Below are 16,197 nucleotides of genomic sequence, written 5' to 3' on the forward strand. Positions count from 1 at the left end.
AGATCTGTCATTCAAGAAGTAGATACTTTTGTACTACCCATTCAGTAACTTACATGGAACACACAGCAATATTTCATTTGCATTTTACTCACTGGTTCCCAGCACCTTTATTCTCCCCCGTTAATGTGATAAAATCCCATTTATTCACATCTGTAATGAAAGTTGTGCAATTGTTTAACATTTGTCCCTTCCTGAAGCCTGTGAGCACCATGAGGGTAGGTCTGGATCTTTCTTTGTTCTGTGTGTCCTTGGCATTCTGTGTGTCCTTTCTTGTTCTGTGTGTCCTATGGCCTGATTCCATCCAACAAATATTTTTATTTCTATGTGGTAAGTGCTGTGCATGTGTGCACTTGCACATAAGATACACTTAAATAGCTAACCAATGATTGCTCAGTCCAAATTAGTACGAGCCTTGAAATACAGATGACTTCATATGCAATGTATTTTTTCTCATACTTTTCCAGGACCTAAAATAAAAAAATTGGCAGTGAATAAAGAATTGCTCAGATAGCTTTTTGGGGGAGCTGTTTAATTAATAGATAGGTATTAATTTTTTACATATTTTACTGATTATGCTATTACAGTTATCCCAGTTTTCCTCCTTTGTCCCCCTCCACTCAGTACCCCCATTCCCTCCAGCATCCCCCTCATGATGTCCATGAGTCATGTATATAAGTTTTTTGGCTTCTCCCATTTCCCATGTTATTTTTAACATTCCCTTGTATATTCTAAACCTATCAATTTGTACTTCTTAATCCCTGTGCCTTTTCCCCCATTCTCCTCTTTCCCCGTCCCAACTGATAGCCCTTCAAATGATCTCCATATCTATGATTCTATTACTATTCTGCATGTTTGCTTAGTTTTTTAGATTCAATTGTTGATAGTTGTGAATTTATTGCCATTTTAATGTTCATAGTTTTGATCTTTTTATTAAGTAAGTTCTTTTAACATTTTATGTAATAATGGTGTGGTGATGATGAACTCCTTTAGCATTACCTTGTATGGGAAGCACTTTATCTGCCCTTCCATTCTAAATGATAGCTTTGCTGGGAAGAGTGATGTTCTAGGTTGTAGGTCCTTGCTTTTCATCACTTTGAATACTTCTTGCCAGCCCCTTCTAGCCTACAAAGTTTATTTTGTGAAATCAGCTAACAGTCTTATGGGAACTCCTTTGTAGGTAATTGTCTGCTTTTCTCCTGCTGCTTTTAGGATTCTTTCTTTATCTTTAACCTTTGGCAGGTTAGTTATGATGCGTCTTGGTATTGTGTTCATTTAAAATTAAAATGGCTGTCAATATTCATTCATTTAACATATATTTGCTGAGCACCTCCTCTGTTCCAGGGAATATAGCAAAACAAAATAGACCAAAAGGAAAAAATCCTGCCCCTGTAGAGCATACATTCTATTAGGGATGACAAATCAAGAAAATACAGTAAGTGTCTATTCATATAAACTGAGGGAGAGGGACAGGGAGAGGAAAGATGGTCTCATTGCTTAAAGGCCACAGGGGTTAGAGCTGAGCCGTGAGAGGCTCCATAGGGTCATACAGAGTCCTGGGGTTCGGGCTCAGACCCATGAGCACTTGGTGCAGAAACCATGCTCCTTAGGTGTCTGAAGTGGACTGGGTATAAAAAGGACAGTGTAGAACTAGTCATGTGGAGCATTCCAGCTTTACAATTCCACAGAGTAGTTCTATGAAGATTTTACTCTGGATTCTTCTTAGAGTTCCTAAAATAAGATCTCCATGGTAAAAGGCAGAATTCCACCATGATTAAGGACAAAGACTTTGAAGTCAGACCTTAATTCAAAACACGGCTGTAGCTGTGTGTCCTTGGGCAGGTTACAAAACCTTTCTGTGCCTTAGTTTTCCACATCTGTAAAATAAGAAACTATCAATCCCACTCAATAGTATTGTTACAAGGATTAAATGAGATAGAATATGTAAAGGACATGGCCTAGAATATAATAAGCTTCACATAGATAGTACAATAACTATTAACACTATTAAATGTTGCTGAATGAATGAAGAGAACTCATGGAGTTTATATTAAAATTTGGATAGGCATAGATATGTCATGAACTACAAAGTGCTGTGCTGGTGTGTTATCCTATGTGGGACAGGACAGGATATGTATAATTTGTGATGGAGTGATTAAAGAATTGTCTTATTTCACCTCCATATTCAAGGGGGTGGTGTCATTTTGAGGCTTTACAACATTGCTACATTGGCCCCCTATAAGCCGAGTGTTTGGAGAAGAGATTCTTTGTAAACATTCTTTATGTGATTTAAATAGTCCACAGGTTCTGCAGTCTTAGGTCTCAAAGTCTCAAGATTCCTGATGAATGAAATGGGATTGGCCAATACAAAAGCAGTGCATGCTAGTGATGGTAAAAATAGCAACTAACATTTATCGAGAACCTACCATGCACCAAGCATATGTGCCAGGCCACATGCACCCCCTTTCTACACCTGGGAAAACTATTTCAGGGTAGTAAAGAAAAGGTCAACCACTGGTAAGTGACAGAGGCAGGAGCTGAGGCACTCCATAGCAGTTTAAGCTCCTCCCACTTACTGCCTCAAGCTATCCTTGCTGCTCCCATATCAGACGTGTTTTGCCTGGGGTGTGCTTGATGTTTCTAACTCCCCAGTCCTAATGAAATTACCTTAAATCCAAATGAATGTGAAAACGTAGTTCTCAACTCTGAGAATACCAATCAAAATCCAGGGCAGGGCCTTCATTAACACTTGATCAAAATACAAAAGATAAGGCCACTGACTGAGACATTGGGTCAGAGACTAGAATGAGCTCATGTTTTTCGGTTTCAGTGGGTTTCTTTCATTCTCAAGTTCAATTCTGATTGATCAGTTGTTTTGTTCTCTTAAATGGTTCTGTGAAAAGAAGAGTTCTTGGGTCAGTTGGTGGTTTAATTTAGCAACATTTGAAAGAGGACTCTGTATTCTTAGGTTTTCTACATGGACTTTGATACCAGGAGTGCACTGAGCAGGCAGGAAAGAGGAAGCTCTGGAGGACAAGCTAACTCAGGAATCTGCAGGCAGGTTTGGTGTCATAATTTTAGGCTCGACCAAACACTTATTAAGTAAACCATTCTCAATTGCCATAGTTGGGGGTCAAAAATAATTAAATATTGGCAGATTTGTATAGCTTGACGTTATATATGATCTGTACTCAGGAGGCAAAGAATTCATTAATTTATCTAGCTTTGGTTCCAATCAAGCAACAAATATTTACTGAATATTTGTGCTTAAGACTCCCAGTTCAAAGATAAGAAAAACCAAAATCCTACCTTCAAGCTCACATCCTATGTGAGATGAGACAAAGCCATGGATTATTAAATAATAATGTGAGAAATTGTAGTTTCATTGTGAGAGTCCCTCAGCACACACTAAATGAAGTATGATGGAGCTTCAGAAAAAAATCATTTGAGGTTAAAATAATATGTAAAAGATGAGGCATTTGAATTAAGCAGAACGTGATGAAGGAAAGATCAGGCAGAGCACAGAAATGGAAACATCAGGATATATTCTATACCTTCAGTTTTCACCAAAGAAGTCAAAATCAAGGTAGAAAGGCAAGGAAAGGCAGCTTATGGCAGGCTTGATGTCAGACTGCAGAGCTGAAGCTACTGAGAGAGAGGAGAAGTATCAGAGCACATGGACACTATACTGGGTGGGGCCAACATAGACTTTTACAGCTGTGAGTGTGCAAAACATAGTTTATTCTTATATTATTATTATTTATTATTGTATTTTCCACACAAACAACTGTAAACCTACTTTGGCCCCACCCAGTATACAAAAGACATTTTAGCTGCAGTTTGCTAATGAAACTGAGGCATAGTACAGTTAAGGGTCCCAAGGTCCCTCAACTAGTAAATGGCAGCCTGGCAGTGAAGCCCCATTGTTAAACACTGTGATCCAAGAGATACAAAAGCATATATCCACATGAAAGCAGTAGCAGTATTCATATATCCACATGAATATTCACAGTAGCCATAAAGTAGAAACAACCCAGGTTTCTATAAACTAACGAATTGGTAAAGAGAGTGTGGCATGTCCATATAATGGAGTGTGACTCAGCCCTTAACAGAAATGTGTCACTGACACACGCTACAACGAGGCTGAACCTTGAAAACAGGATGCTAAGTAAACAAAGTCAGACACAAAGGAGCACTTAATGTGAAATGTCCAGAATAGGTACTGTCACAGAACCATAAAATAAATACATTAGTGGTGGCTGAGGGCTATAGGGTTAGGGAATGGTGGCAACTGCTGATGGATATGGGGCTTTTTTCAGGGGGTGGATGAAAATACTCTAAATTTAGAGTATGGTGGTGGTTACATGGTTATGTGGTTATTCTAAAAACCACTGAACTATATAAGCTTTAAATAAGTACATTTTATGGTATACAAATTGCATTCAATCTTCTAAGGTGACTCTGGGTTTTGGTATGTGACACCTAGAAACAAGGGGAACTGTGGAACTGAGTTAGGTCATAGACTTGGAGCTTAGAAATGGTCAGTGCCAGATGGGTGGGAATACAGAAACCAGTAACAGCTTTTCCCACTGATGGCTCTTTGTGAGCAACTTACATACTGCAGATACCAGCCCTGCTCCAAGTTGGACCGCCAGCTTTTTAGCTGGCCCAAACACATTAGAGTCTGTTGATAAGAATGTGCTCAATTTGTCTTGTTTTGCTTTGGTTCTGCAGTTTTTGAAGAGCCGGAAGATCCAAGCAACAGGTCATTTTTCTCTGAAATTATCTCTTCAATTTCGGATGTGAAGTTCAGCCACAGTGGGAGGTATATCATGACCAGGGACTATCTGACCGTGAAAGTCTGGGATCTCAACATGGAAAGCCGCCCCATCGAGACTTACCAGGTACAGATCACCCCCACCCATGGGTGTATTGCACACTTCCTTTGTGGGCTTCCAAGTCAGCCTCTGCCTACAAAGGCTCATTACAACACAGAAAAACCAAAATGGTACAGCCTGAGGGTGCCATTGGGTTTAAGACAAGGGCACATAGAGAGGAGCTGGAGCTTAACCCTTATCTCCTGAGCACTTGCTGTGCCGTGGATACCTTGGACTCAGAGGGGAGCCAGACAGACGTGGTCCTTCTTTCCTGGAGCTGACAGTCTGGTAGAGAAGGGAGGTGACCAGCAGGGCACTGAGCATGCAGTGATGAAAGATGACAATGAGGGCTACTGTGGTGAGATAGGCTTTCCTGAAGAAGTGATCCTTCAGCTAAGTCTTGACAACTGTGAACTAGCCAGCAAAGTTGTACTCTAACAATAGTATGTTGACCGGCCTGGAATCAAAAGAAATGTGGTGTATTCAGAAAGGAGTTCCTTACTCCTGGAACATGGAACAGAGGGCCAGAAGGAAGGGCTTGGAGATGGAGGCCCTGGTGTAGGTTAGGTTAGTTTGTTTGTCTTCAGGCTGGATACAATGGAGAGCTATTAAGTCTTACACAGGAAATGGCATTAGGAATTTTTGTTTTTACCATGAGTTTCACAGTGTGCTTTTTGAAAGAAGTTGAAGGAATTTAGGTAGGGGGCAATGGTGGCCAGTTGTGCTGGAATGGTGGAGATAGGGAGGAAGGGATGATGGAGAGTCTGGGAGGTTTGCTAACTGCTTGGGTGTGGGGGAAAGAGGAGTCAGAAAGACTTCGTGGAGGTTTTGGGCTTAAGAATCACCCAGGTGGTTTGTAGACTTCTGACAAAAGGACAAAGGAGAAGGCATTGTTTAGAATGCTTGGTTTGTTTTTTAAAGAGGAAGATTAGGTGGAAAGGACTTGAAGAAGCTAATTTCAGACAAGTGTACAGTGAAATCAAAGGTCAAGAGGCAGGAATAAACTAGTCTTATTTTAAGATGTCTTGGGTTAGATGAAAAGAAGTAGGGGAATTCTAGACAGAGGAATTTGGTTTACGTCTTTCTTCTTCTTCTTTTGGGCTAGAATGCACATACCATAATATTCACCATCTTGTATTGTACAATACATGCCCAAAGTTGTGAAACCATCACCACTATCTAATTCTGGAACATTTTTATCATTGACTAACATTTAAAAATAAATAGTGTGGCTATGCTAAGTAGGAGAGACTATAAAGGAGATATGGGAGGAGACAGAATAGTTAGGAAGTTATTGTAGCATTCTGGCAAGGGGTGTCAGGGTTAGTAGCTTAGATGACAGTATTAGCAGTGGAGGTGGCCAGAGTCTTGATATATTTCCACAGTAAGGCCAATAGAATTTTCTGCAGAATGTAAGAGGAAAAGCAGTACCAAGAATCACTCCCAAAGAGTTTATCTTGAGCAAAGTTGAGTTGCCATTCCATGGATGAGGACATTGAGAGTCTGGTTTTGGACATGTTTAATTGGCTCAACATCCAGAAATGGGAAGTAGACAACTTGGTGTGAGTCTGGATAGATCTAGCTGAGCGAAAAGAACAGGTTCGGGACTGTGTCCTAGCACCCCAGTGTTTCCATGTTGGGTAGAGAAGTGGATTTGTCACAAGAGCTTGGAAAGAATTGGCTAGTCAGGTAAAACAAAAACTAAGAAGGAATGTCCTAGAAGCCAAGTGAAGAAGTTGTCCCAAGGAGCAGGGACTCATCAACTGCTAAGTGCTGTTGCTGAATGAGATAAAGGGTTGAGACTTGACCATTGGATTTAGCTAATGTTGAGATTCTTGGTAACCTCAGTGAAAGAGGTATAGGTGAGGTGATGGACAAATGTGTATCTAGAGTGGGTTCAAGACAGACTGTGAATAGAAGATATAAACGTAGTGAGTACAGATAACTCTTTTAAGAAATATCATTCTGAAGGGGAACAGAAAAGTGGGATATGGGCTTAAGGAAGTTTTATGCTGATAAGAAGCCAGTGGAGAGGGAAACAGCTAAAGGAACAGTCCTTGAGGAAAACAAGTCCATTGCAGAATCAGCCTTACATAGGAAGATGGATAATTCATCCATCAAGAGAAGAAGAGTATGTAGTTACAGGTGTGTGAATTATGTGATTGAAACATATAGACAGTTTCTTCTCATGTTGATTTTTTCAGGAAAATAAAGAAGGTCATCAGCTGGGTGAGGAGGAAGAAAAAGTTTAAAATACTCATCAAAGAGAGTCAATTGACTAGGGAAATGTAGGGTTGCCCAGGGCTCCACTTGAGGTTCATACTGTTGACCTAAAGTGAGACTGTGATTGCGTGCTTCTTCCCAGCCACATTCACATGGGTGGTGCAGGTAGGGAAGGGCAGAAAGTTAAATTTAACTAGTGATGGGGTTTTGCCAAATGAGTACAATGGAAAGAAAGAGAAAGGCAAGCTTGTTGAAGGTATATAATATAGAGTGATTGGAATGATAGACCACTAAAGCTAAGATATGTAAAGAGAAAAATAACAGATAGAGGAAAGTGGTCAGATCAGTGGATTTGAAGAATTATTAAATCAGGGAGTAGCAATAGAGAATTACTTGTTAAAGGGATACAGTTACAGGAGTAACCATATGACCAAAGACACAAAGGACAACATTCATTGAAAATAATGAGGCCGAGTAACTGAGGGACCAGGGTGTTTGAATCATTAAAGAATGATGGCAGGGATAATGACAGAAAAAAGAGCAAGGTGCTAGAATTGCTTCAAGGAATTAGGCAGAAGGACTCAGAATTTTCGATGACTGTAAAAAGGATGGGTATCAGGAAGCTGAGTTTGTTGGCATGACTCCAAGGAGCTGAGGACTATAGGCAGGAATAATTTTCTAGAATACCAAGGAGCCCACCCTGTCAAGGAGAGCAAAAGTGCAGATACCACATGAGTAGTCTCAGGAAAAGCAGATCTTTCAATCAGAAGGAAAATGCAGAGAGGGGGTTGAGGACACCAAGGACTTTGATGATCTACTGAGTTCCAGAGGCAGCTATAAAGAGGTCTTGGAGCCAGAATTCAAGACCACATATGTAGTTGGCCACGTATGGTTACCCCTGAGGTTCAAAGAGCATCCCCTATATATTGAGGATCTTACTGTCCCCCAAAGCATACTCAGACTTAAGGGTCCAACTACAAAGCCCCAAGCTCTCACTCACAGTCCGTCATCTTCACCCCTGGGCTACAGCCACCATGAGAGTCGTCTTACAGCTGCACAGACCAAGCATCCACTGTTCACACGAGAAAGCAAAGGCAGCGGGAACTAGAAGTGGTTTATAGGTGGCAGTGGCAGAGGTGTGGCCTGCTGGAGAGTCTTGATTAGGGAAGAGTAGATTTAGGTGACACAGTTGTGAGCGCAATTGGTCCTTTCATTTTAGGGGAGGGCTTTTAGAACACAGATAGCTAGCAGGAACTTGGAATAATCAGCATTTTAAGATCAAGTTTCTCAAACCATGTTTAGCTAGTGGTGGACTTGAAAATCTACTTTGCCGCCTACTAAAAAATAGGTATCAGAGCTCATGTATTGAAATGAAATATTGCCAAATTTTCTTTTAACTTTAGTTGGTATATGTTAAAGCAAGTTAGATAAATTTATATACTGTATCAAAGGTGGTAAATAAGTGCTGACTGACTGACTGACTAGAACACTGTTGAGAAATACTGTGAGGCCTGGTCCTGTGGGCAAGAGTCCCACCATGAATTACTAATGCCTGCCCTGGGTTGGAGGATGGGGAATGCTCCTGCTAGGCGTTTTCACATGTCAGCTGAGCTCAGTGTTGTTTTGACAAATAAGAAGCTGTGGACTTAAATATGATTAGCTCTTTATAAGGTTTCCTATAAAACAGGGGCTGGCAAATGGTGACTCATGGGCCCAATCCAGCCCCACCTCTGCCATTTTTGTAAATAAAGTTTGATTGAAACACAGCCATAACCAGTCATACCCTGTGCTGCTGTGACAAAGTCACATGGCTGTGACAGAGGCCATGTGGCCCACAAAACCTAAAATACTTACTCTCTGACCCTTTATGGGAAAAGTTTGTCAACCCCTGAAATATAAGAACCAAACAATAGTTTAGTCTTGCTAGGCCTCATGAGTTAATTACATAACTGAGAACCACTGTGTGGTAAGACTCAACTTAGTCTAAAAAGCCAAACACAAGCCAATAGAAACACAGAAAAGAAAGAACCTTTGGAACATGAAGAGAGGAGCCTCAAATAGGATGTGTTTTAAATTCACTCTTGCTCTGTTTTCTACATGGTTTTCATGTATGTGTCTTACCTTATTCTCATCTCTGATGGAGACAGGTGCATCTTGTTTGCCTAAGGTTTTTAATAAGAGAACATAAACACAGCATTCCTTCAGAGTCCTCAGTGAGAGGCAGGCAGGAGCTCCCAGAACTTCAGTGCTGGGGAGGAGGAAATCATGGTTCAAACCAGGTTTTCCCCTGAATCCTGCCTGATTTTCATCCTTCAGGAATTTATGGATAGTCACAGGGTCATAAAGAACATCATAGGAAATACAGTCACTAGTATTTCAATAACTATGTGTGGTGTCAGATGGGTACAAGATTTATCAGGGTGGTCACTTCATAAGGTATATAAATGTCTAATCACAATGTTGTATACCCAGAACTAATATAATATTGCATGACAACTGTAATTAAAAAATACATTTTTTAAAAAAAGAATTATTTATGGAGTTCTTGGTGTGTGTGGCTCCTGCTAATAAGCCCACACTTCCAAAGCATGCACATTTTGACACTTGCTACTCACCTGTGGTGTTTCTATAAAAGCACAATGCTAAAGATGAATGGTGAAGAATCGGGAGAGGTTCATCACGAAGAGAACAGCCTGGGTCAGGCCTTAAGAGGCTTCACTGCTCGGTCTTCTCCCTGCCTGTCAAAATCCTAATTATTTTAAATACATTATTTGGTACTTCTACAAAAAAGAAAGCTGGGTGATCATCATGAAGTCAAAGAACATTCTATCCCTCTCTTACATTTTAAAATTCTTGGGCCACCGTGGGACTCTGAGAAGCACTGCATTATAGAAGCCTGCTTAACCAAGGGTTTTCACAACTTATTTCTGCCTCCTTAGAATACTCACCCCTGTGCCTTGCCTTAAAAGTGCTCTGTGTCAGGTAAGAGGAAGGAAGAGAGGGAGAGAAAGCTAAGAATCTATTTTGCTCGTCTTCTCCCTCAACAGGAAGAGAGCTGGAGGACCTGGGCAGCTCATTTGGTGTCCAGTGCCCACTGGACTCACTGCCAACTTGGCATCCTTTCCCTTCAACTGCCCTCCCTCTCCACCTCCATTACAGATAGCCCAGAAGCAAGTTGGTGATAGAGGCAAGAAAAGGCCAGAATCAGACTTTCTTTCTAGAAATGAGACAAATTCTTGAGGTCAACACCTTCCAACCACCAGAAGAAAGGCTCACACCTCAATTCATGTTCTTAACTCCATCACCTTCTCCCAATAAAATTGTGTGCTGCTTTGGGGGCAGGGGGAGCAGAATAGTCAAGACCAGGGGCAAACAACACTATGATCCAGAGGCCAGTCCTGTCTGTAGCCACCCCTTGTCATAAATAAAGTTTTACTGCAACACAATCTCTGCTTACTTGTTTATGTAGTACCATATTACCTGTGGCTACTTCTCCAGCACAAGGGCAGAACTGAATGGTTGTAACAGGAGCCAGATGGGCCACAAAGCATATGTATTTACAATTTGGCTCCTAGTCAAGACCAGCATTGGCCCACTTGAGTGGCTCTTAACAACCACCCAAGGTTTTCACCTCTACAAACAGAAATGGCCTTCTGAACCACTTCCAGGATACCCAAAAGGTGGTAGGAAAGGAAGAAGAGTGAATTCATTTATAGCAGAGAGAGGAAGCACAGAACACAGCCTCACCCCTGCATCCCCCACCCAGAGCACTGCCACAGATGATGTCCTTGTCACCACAGCACTGGAACAGATGCCCTGGCAAATCCCATGGGGGAACCATGGGGGAACAAGAGAGCCAAGTGGAGGAAATTAATTTGCAGAGTTAGAAATACACTGTCCAACGACTCAGCCTTTAAATACCCCAAACATATGATGCAACATGGAATGAGCCTTACCTTCTTCATCCAGTATTAAGCACACATCTGAGCTTGTGAGGTCAGCAAACTCTGTGAGGTCAGCAAACTCTGGAGTTGATAGAGGAGAAGGGGCCCCAGCTGCAAGAAAAGGGAGATTGAACCATCACTCTAAATCTAAACAAAGTGAAACAAGGCTTTTCCTAACATCCCTCTACCTTCACCCAGTTCTGTCTTCCTCTTGGCCTCATCTCAGTTCATTATACATCTGTAAGGTGAGGCTCATGAGGCAGAACAAGTGGGGAAGGCAGATTGCTAGAGCCATCAAGAGTGGGTGCTCCAGAATCCAAATACTGTGTTCGGTTCCCATTCTGTCATTTTCTTTCCTGTGTGATCATGGCCACGTGACATCATACCCAGCAGTTAGTGCTTCATTAAAATGATGCGAATGACAGTCCCTGCATTCTAAGATGGTTTTAGAGATGAAATGAGATTTTATGGATAAAGTACCTGGCTAATAACAACAAGCTAGCATACTGTGTACACTTATTATTACCACTCTCTCCTACTGGGCTCAGGAAGGCTTATTCTCAGAGAACAACTGAGCCCAGGGTACTGCCCTCTGATCCTTACTCAGCTGCCTATTCAGCATCCACACCTGAGTTGCTTAACTGTAGCTGGAGAAAAACACCAAACCACACTAACCAGTCTCATTAAAATTCATATCCAGCAATTTCAAGGGGCCCTCTGTGCCACCTAGCAATTCTGTGCAGCTTCCCAACCATCCTGTCCCCTCCCCCATCTCTCAGCTGATAACCTTGCTCCATATTTCGCTGAAAAATAGAAACAGCCAGGGGAGAGCTGCCACATGCTATGGGACAGCACCTCCCACATCAGCATGCACTCCACAGCCCACTCACACAGACACCCCCAAATCATCTGACCCAGACATGAATGTGGCAACTCTACCTTCCACTTGCTCCAGAGAAAGATCTGTGAGCCATCCTTGACTCCTGTTTTTCTCTTCTCATTCCATAGTTGATCCATAAGTCCTATCAATTCTCTCTCAAACATGCCAAGAATCCAATCACTTCCCGCTGCCACAGCTCTTGCCCTAGGCCAAGTGATCATCTACCGTCTGGGTTATCCCTGGTCTGCCTGCTGTTGCCCTCACACTAGGACCTGTCACAACACAGCACACTCAGGGGTGCTCTGTGAGAAGTCTCTTCCTTGTCTTCAGAACAAAGGGCCCATATGAACTTGTCATCTTCCCAACACTGGGTAGCATGGCAAGGATATTTTATTCACTGCTCCATCCCAAGCACATAGTAGTCATTCAGTACATATTTGTTGTCTAAATGGTGTCCTCTGATACCTGTTTATGATAGGAATCTTCCCCTTGATGGGCCCTGCTCCGGGCCACTGTTTGCATCATCTAGCCCTAGAAACAGCTCACCAACCACCCTAGCACCCCACAGCTGGAAAGGGCCAAGCCTGAATTCAGACGGGGACCATCTGGATCAACGTACATTTACACTGAAAGAATTAGCATCTCATGTCTAAAGAGGGAATATTCATAGAAATCATCACTTTCTAAAATAACTGACCCTGTTGGTGTATTTCTTCCTCAGGTTCATGACTACCTCCGCAGCAAATTGTGCTCCCTCTATGAAAATGACTGCATTTTTGATAAGTTCGAGTGTGTTTGGAATGGGTCTGACAGGTAAAAAGGGCTCTGTGGCTGGGAGCCCTCCAAAGGTGGGGCCTCTCCTGGCAGAGGCCCTGGGTGGTTTATTTTCAGTGGGGTGCACCCAAAGGGGATGTCAAGGTCAGGTGCTAAGGCCCAGCAGGGATGCCTTGTATGGTCACTGGATGACCCTGTGGTCAGACCTGGAAAGAAAGGAAGGATACAAGTGCAGCTGACCATTTGACATCAATGAGAAAATCCTATGTTGTACACACAGGATAACCCTGGAGTGAGCTGGGCCAACATGCCTAAAAGGAGGATCAGTAATAATCCACCAGCAACTTCCAGCATGCAGAGTTCATATGGCTGCAAATTTTTTAGATCAACAATTATTTCTTAAAGCCACAAGTGTAGACTTGGCCAGAAGCCCCAGTGGTTCATTAGCTGAATTCTAGAGAGCCTCATCTATCACATTTTCTCAACATGATTTATGCCTGTTTTAACGCCTTTGATTTCAAAAATACATCATATTACCTCCCAATAGTTCATTCTGAGTTTGACAAATACAGATGATTCTCTGACTTCCTGGAGAACTCAGCATGGGCTACCAGGGGCTGGTCCCTGATGGCAGCAGCCCTACCAATACAGCGGTGCTCCGAAGCACAGAAATTCAGTCGTGGCAAAGCACTCAGAGATCTGAGCCTTTAGTGAGAACAGGCTGTCTCAGCCCCTTGTTTTGTGTTCTTTGCCCATGGACCAAAGACCCCTCCACTCAGCAGGCCTGGGAGGAATCATCATGTGGCAGAGGACCCAAGTTGCACCAACCAGTCAGTACAGGATGGGGAAGGAAGGAGCAAAGCAACTGTGATGTGATGTATGAACAGAAGCCCCCACAGGGAAAAGAAGCTAGCTCCAGCCCTGTTATTTGATTATTTATTGCTTATTGTTAATTATAGATATTATTATTTGTGTTGGTTATCATTGCTCTCACTCCCCCTCTCTCTTAGCCTAGATTCAAACACTGCATTTATTAAGCCCCTACTATGTATCAGCACCTTCACACACATTGTTATTTAATCCTGATGGTGATCCAACAGGGCCGTTGTCATCATCCCATTTTATAGGTGAGGAAACTGAGGCTCAACAAGGTGCAATAACCTGCCCAAGCTTGTACACAGTCAGCAGTAGAGACAAGAGTAACAAGTTTTGAGTTTGAACCCTTAGATTGACTTTCTGTACATAACATCACAATTGGAAAATGTTATTCTTGGGTCAGATAAGGTTGAGGACATTTGTTTTCCCTACAAAGACTTTCTCTTACTGTTTAAAAGCAAGCCAGGCCCTGGCTGGGAGAAGCAAATGTGTGTGTGGGAAGCAGCGAAGCCAGGTGGCTCAGGCACAATGGGTAGACGTGGGCCAGAGGCCCAACTCTGTCACTTACTAACAGTGTGACACTGCACCAGGTTCCTCAGTTCTTGTATGTAAATCTCCTCCAGGGGATAACTGAAGCTGAAATAAGTGTCAGAGGTAAAGCACCCAGCCACCTGCCAGACAAGGCAATAACAGCTCACTCTGCAACACAGATGCACTGGCTTCCTGGGCCAGAGCAACAACCTCCAACCCTTGATGACTTTGCTTGGCACAGTTGACAGGGTGCCCCAAAGCTTACTTCTTCCATGTGGTCCAGTCTTGTCACACACACAAATCACAGAAGGCGATGAGATGCTGGCTCTTCCATCCTAACCAGCCTGTCAGAGCTTCAGCAGCTTCTCAGAGGGCAGCCACCAAGGAACATTACACCAGGAGCACCACCTCCCTGCAGCCTGTCACCACATCCAAACTATCACCATTCAAGATTCAGTCCCTTGCTTCCAGAGGCTCTTGGCAGTCACTGCTCTCCTGACCAATTGTAGATATGCCCGAGAATGGATAACTTGCATAATGCAGAAACCATCCATCAGTCCACTAGGAAATCTTACTTCCCCATCCCAAATCTTTTCAAAATGTGAATTTGGTTACTGTCTTCCCAAGTGAGACCATGATGACATCCATTTTTCAGATAAATTTTCTGAAAAGGCCGAATTCAGAGCTGGTGCTTAGCAGCAGGAGGATGTGCCCAGGGCAGCGAGCCATACTGCCAGCATTTGTCCTGTGTGCTAGCCAGAATGCTGTGGTGGTCAGCCTGAAACACACATACAATGCATCATTGTTTTCAAGGTGCTCCTGCTTACCTAATCTTGCTCCAGTCTCACAATCCCTTGTATTGGGTAGGTGGGGCAGGGTTCATTCAAACCACTTCTTTACTGAGCCCAGAACCAGAAGTAATCCACAGAACAAAAGTAATTAACAAGCAGGGTCATCAGGATCTTTGTTTCCAAGCCCAGCCCAAGGGCTTGTTGCTCTGACTCCAAAGAAAGTCACTATAGAATGTTTGGCTATTTGTTTTTAATAAAATATATGATGCCATAAACAGGCCACAGAGTGGCAGTGTTTGCTCTAGAAAGACACCACAGGGACATGTTGCTGCCCTTCTCCATAGCACTCAGTGGCTTCCTGTTTCCTCTCTGCCTTACAGTGTCATCATGACTGGCTCCTACAACAACTTCTTCAGGATGTTTGACCGAAACACCAAGCGTGATGTTACTCTGGAGGCCTCAAGGGAAAACAGCAAACCTCGAGCTATCCTGAAGCCACGGAAAGTGTGCGTGGGAGGCAAGAGGAGGAAAGATGAGATCAGTGTCGACAGTCTGGACTTTAGCAAAAAGATCTTGCATACAGCCTGGCATCCTTCAGAAAATATTATAGCAGTGGCAGCCACAAATAACCTATATATATTCCAGGACAAGGTTAACTAGAAGGACAAGTTATTATTACTTAATAATCTCACATACTGATACTAGTCCAACATTTTTAAATGTTTCTTTGGGTCTTCATTTGATGCATTGACTTTAATTTCCCTACATGGAAAGCAAGTGGGATAGAATTAAAAGGAGTCCAACTTTCCCACATCCCCAGTTCCAAGAAACTTTTGTCTAAGCCAATAGGTCCCAGGACACTTCTGTTTAGAATTGAGAGCTGCCAGCTAACAGTAATTCTTCCATAGTTGACCTGAATTTCTCATGCTTTTATTGCCCCATTTTCTCTGGTGGGTCCAGTGTTTTGTTTCTAGTGTCTGCTGAGATGAAATGAGGTTGTCTGTGGTATTTAAAGCGAAAAAAGATGTTTTTTTTTTAAATTAAGCAAGTCCCTTTGATTGACAAATTCAATAAAAAATAAACACCATTTACTCTACTCTTAAAGAAATGCTCCTTGTTTTGTGAAAAACCAGAACTCAGCATCTCCTGCCCCAGAGAACTTTTTTTGGCTTGCCATTTTCTTTTTAACAATTTCATTTGAGCCACAGAGATTTATCTCACGAGGCTGTGAAGGGCATGCAGAATGAGAAGGGAAAGACCACATCAATACAGCTGCACTTTTTTTTTTGAACGTGCCATAGAAA

General features: G+C 42.5%; 1 protein-coding gene across 6 annotated transcripts in view; it reads left to right on the plus strand.

Moving 5' to 3' along the window:
• The window catches only part of PPP2R2B (protein phosphatase 2 regulatory subunit Bbeta), a 434,480-nt gene extending 418,501 nt beyond the window's left edge, over positions 1-15,979 (plus strand). For 3 of the 6 annotated variants that reach the window (XM_037044989.1, XM_037044994.1, XM_037044993.1), the window contains 3 exons: positions 4,732-4,901; positions 12,643-12,734; positions 15,274-15,978. In XM_037044989.1, the coding sequence (XP_036900884.1) occupies positions 4,732-4,901; positions 12,643-12,734; positions 15,274-15,553 (542 nt within the window). In that variant the 3' untranslated portion in view covers positions 15,554-15,978. Of the gene's footprint in view, positions 1-4,731; positions 4,902-12,642; positions 12,735-15,273 lie in introns of all 6 variants that reach the window. The other 3 variants (XM_037044990.1, XM_037044991.1, XM_037044992.1) reach the window with 2 other exon arrangements.
• The last annotated feature ends 218 nt before the right edge of the window (positions 15,980-16,197 follow it).

The sequence above is a fragment of the Sturnira hondurensis genome, unplaced genomic scaffold, assembly GCF_014824575.4.
Source record: "Sturnira hondurensis isolate 20B ecotype Veracruz unplaced genomic scaffold, ASM1482457v3 Scaffold0004152, whole genome shotgun sequence".
NCBI classification, from domain to species: Eukaryota; Metazoa; Chordata; class Mammalia; order Chiroptera; family Phyllostomidae; genus Sturnira; species Sturnira hondurensis.